Source organism: Montipora capricornis, chromosome 4 (assembly GCF_036669925.1).
Source record: "Montipora capricornis isolate CH-2021 chromosome 4, ASM3666992v2, whole genome shotgun sequence".
Taxonomy (NCBI): domain Eukaryota; kingdom Metazoa; phylum Cnidaria; class Anthozoa; order Scleractinia; family Acroporidae; genus Montipora; species Montipora capricornis.
In genome coordinates, this window is record NC_090886.1 from 5,564,466 (window position 1) to 5,568,593 (window position 4,128).

Genomic DNA, 4,128 nt, shown 5'->3' on the forward strand with positions numbered 1-4,128 from the left:
ATTTTCCTTTAGTCTAGACGAGCCAGATTGTGACAAAGCGGACAAAGGTGCCAAACTTTGTAGACAGTTTCCTTGGGACATGAGTATTAAATCTGGGATGGGTACCCAAGACAGAAAGTTCAAGTTACTGTTAAAGTGCAAAATACTTTTCTTGACTGGCCTGTTTTTGCTTGGTAACCAGGCTCTTTTCTTCACATAGCATTTGCGACAGTTAATATCGTGAAATGGCTGAAAATCAATACAAGGATTTATGCAAATAATCAGTCATTTTTATTAATACCTTCTAACCACTTTAAAAGCTGGGTATTATGCTCGTCATGACATTAATACACATTTCATAAAATTGGGTGGTTACCAAGCTTCCCTTTTGCAGCAGGTGTCGCCTAAGCCTCACTTTACTTGTGATTATGGTCGTATTTGGGCACTGTGGTTAATACAAATGAGTCAGTCGGTGCATTTGCATTTGCAGAGATCGGTGCAGGGCAAGCTAGCCTTTGCACATTTTGCATCGCGAGCACTGAGCTTTACAAGAACATTTGAGGAGTTTTCAGCACGATCTAGACAATTCTAGAATTGTAAGCCAGACGTGAACCCAAGAGCCATTCCCTTTCTTTCAGCCAAACTGATCAAGGAATGGAATGTTTTGCTCGTGATCGTCGCTGGTAAAACCGCATCTTGATATATTGATCCCTTAACATGCTGGAGGAGAGCATCCTTGAAGAAGGAGAAAACAGATAACATGGAATATTTTTAAGTGAGAAAAACTCGTAAAAACACAAAAACCCAATTTCAGAACGGCCATCTACCTAAGTGAAGCTATGATCCTCGCAGTTCATTATATGTTTTATTTCATATATATCATTTCGTTCACTGATCCACTCATCACGGGGACACTTGAACTCACAAATGACCAGCTCCCAACATCAGTGGCCTCGTAACTTAGTTGGTTAGAGCGTGACACCGTGATTACGCGGTCACAGGTTCAAACCCCATTGAAGTCTTGAATTGTTCAGGCTTCTCTGCGCAACTGCTAAAATTGCGTTCTAACTGCGAGGATCATAACTTGACTTGATTTCTTATTCGCAGTTCAGTATATGATTCATTTCATGTATATCATTTCGTTCATTGATTCATTCATCATGGGAGCATTTGAACCCCCAAATAAGCAGCTCCCAAGATCAGTGGCTTCATAGCTCAGTTGGTTAAGGTGTCACACCGGCATCGGCTTGAAAATGTCCGGAACTTAACTACTTACTTTCTTACTTACTTGTCCAAATCTAAGTTCAAATGTGTATAGAAGTATTGAAAACATACAAGACGAGGGTCTCACCTTCAGGGTGTGTGAGTAAGACCGATGGAAAGCACATGGTTTGCGCTTTGGCGATTCCACCCGATGATGGCTCGAAAATGATCCCGAACCTAACTTAATTTCTTACTTTCATACTCAACAGGGCGAAGAAAGTGTGTCACTGTTGCTATAGCAACAGTTGATACAAAAACAAAGAAAACTAGATTACTTTGCAGATAAAAAAAATAACATTTTACATTGAGCTCGGTGATACTTTGCAGTCTCAATACAAATGTTGCCATTTGGAGCAGCCAGATGGCCGAGGGGACCTGGACATAAATTATTCCAAATCTCTTTAAACCAGGCAGACCCTTTATAAATAATTAGTGCTCTCTGTGAAATATTTTTAACTTTTTCCAATTCCTTTGTAAAATAAAAGGGTTATGTACTATAATGCTTGACATTAACAATAAATTTCTATTTATTGTTATTTACGCCACAGGTTACCCAACACAGCAATTTCGTAACATATCTGATTGCTTAATATGACGTGAACGTGAAGGGCTTGGATTGGGCACCCATCCTGCAGTTTATTAACTATTCCTAAGCTACACGTGTACAAATTTTGACACTTTTGTCCAGTCTGTCACAATCATTCCACCAAGCCACTAGACTATTTGACGTTAAAAAGCTTTTCTAGTCTCGCTGTGATTGGAAAAGTTCAAAACAATAATATTAACCAAAATGAGGTTAGTAGGCGTAATTAACATTAATATCAAAGAATGATAAAAGGGCAGCCATTTGTGAAATTGGTCTATCCTGCAATTAAGATACACGATACCAATAAAGGTTTTATGGTAAACATTAATTTTACCAATCGTATACAACTGATATTCACACGCAACCCTCGCTCGTTTTAAATGAGCGAGGGATCTGTGTGAATATTGTATCCGAGCGATAATAATAACAATAATGATAATAATGATAATACTAAGTAAGGATAATGGTGCTGACTTTATTGGGCGCGTTTTTAAAAACAGTGTGTCATAAATTATTAAAAGCGTATTAGGAAACGAACTCTAAAAATCACAGATATTGAGTAATGTATCAACGTGTAGTAAAACTTCAACTTTGTTAAGTAATCATGTATATCCAATAAAAAAGTGACTTTTTTTCTCACGAGACAATAGAGGGAAAAACTTTGACTTTATATTTGATAACTGATAAATGAATTAATAAAAGAGCAAAAAGGTTCATGCGAGTTGCTTTTTCCACGTCACCATACCGGAAGCTTTAGCACGTGACGTGTTTGGACGGAAAACAGAAGTGAACATATCGCATGCCAGGATAGTAGTGTCTCCCAGCTTTTTTAATCTCTAAAAGAGAAAAGATACTTAGGAATATAATGTGGTAGTGTCAACACAATTTAACTAGGAAGAATTAAAGTTCATTTCCAGTTGCGGGTCTAATGTTAATGAGCGCAACCAGAACTGTGACATCACGGACGCCAAAACGAAGGAGTGTTCTGAGTCGAAATATAATGCCTTACTATAGTACAAGTATAGTATAGTAATCGGAACAAAAGCTTTCACAGTCATTGGGTAAGGTGTAGAACGAACGAACAATTACGCTCTAATAGAAACCCTGATCCAGCAGCCATGACAACTAGGAAACAGTGAAAGTTAAAAATGGCTTGAGAGAATTGGTGATAGATTTGTAAAATTTTCAATGGCGTGAATTCAGAGAGCATAGCCTTATAAAGGTACCCAGGATTTTAATGACAAGTTCTTGATACTGAGTGTTATACTTCCCATTCCTTGTATCTTGTTTTGTGCTTCTCTACCAAGTCGCGTCTCTTGAAACTTCTCTGTTTGGATAGGTGTTTGCTTGCCAAAAAAAAACAAACTGCGGATCCCTTTTTCCCGAGGAATTACCAATAAAGTGCCCCCCCCCCTCCCCCCCCCCCAAAAAAGGCGCCTAATGTTAACTTAAACAGGCTCTTGACGATAAGCCAAGTTTTCGAATACTGAAATGATCTTCTGAACTTCTTTGTGTTGTTTGCCCGGTGCCTCGTTACCAGGTGGAGGAGCTTTAAAGGCGCCTTGGTAAATCATTTGGCGAATTGTGTCCCAATGTGAGTGATTGGTGGCCTGTGGACAAAACGATCCAAAGTCCATTCAAGTAAAAGAACTCTTCCTATTTTTCTCAGGTCTGTGTTCTCGAGGGATGGGTCCATTCACAGCTACGAACGCTTTTCCCGCCAGAAATCTCACGCGGAACATAAAATTCGTTTTAAATTAAGACTTAATAGCACAAAACCCTTTGCTCGTTGAATGAGTATGAAAAGCATGTTAACCCTTTGCCTACCGGGACTGATCAGCGTGTAAATGTCAATCAGAGAGGTATTGAGAATGAAAATAATTATCAGCTTAAAGTGCCCCTGTGACCAAAAAAATCAATTCTTATTTTCCTGTGGATTTCAAAACTATGTTAACTGAACGAATGAAGGGGTAGTTTCTAAAGAAACTGTGGTGCTGCGTCGGTGGGGAAGTTGTATACAAAAATTTTTCGCTTCGAGCGTTAGCTCTTCGTCAGAGCGAATCGCTCTGACGACGGGCTAACGCTCGAAACGTCAGCTTTTAGAACCTCTGTACGGTGGCCAATTTACATTATCAACTCCGTTGATAAAACCAAATTTTTGTATGTTAACTAAACACTAAGCGACCAGAGGTTTAAGCCTTAGTTTCAAAAACACACCTGTTTATCAGTTTTAACAGGAATTGTCCTATTTAATGGTCCACCATTACTACCTTTAAGATCTTGAGAGAGCTGGATAGAGG

General features: G+C 38.9%; 1 protein-coding gene across 1 annotated transcript in view; it reads right to left on the bottom strand.

Annotated features, from left to right (window-relative positions):
- Positions 1 to 1,861: 1,861 nt before the first annotated feature.
- The window catches only part of LOC138045345 (uncharacterized), a 93,202-nt gene continuing 90,935 nt past the window's right edge, over positions 1,862 to 4,128 (bottom strand). Inside the window, exon 31 of the mRNA XM_068891801.1 lies at positions 1,862 to 3,438. Within this exon, the coding sequence (XP_068747902.1) occupies positions 3,277 to 3,438 (162 nt within the window). The 3' untranslated portion in view covers positions 1,862 to 3,276. The remainder of the gene's footprint in view (positions 3,439 to 4,128) is intronic.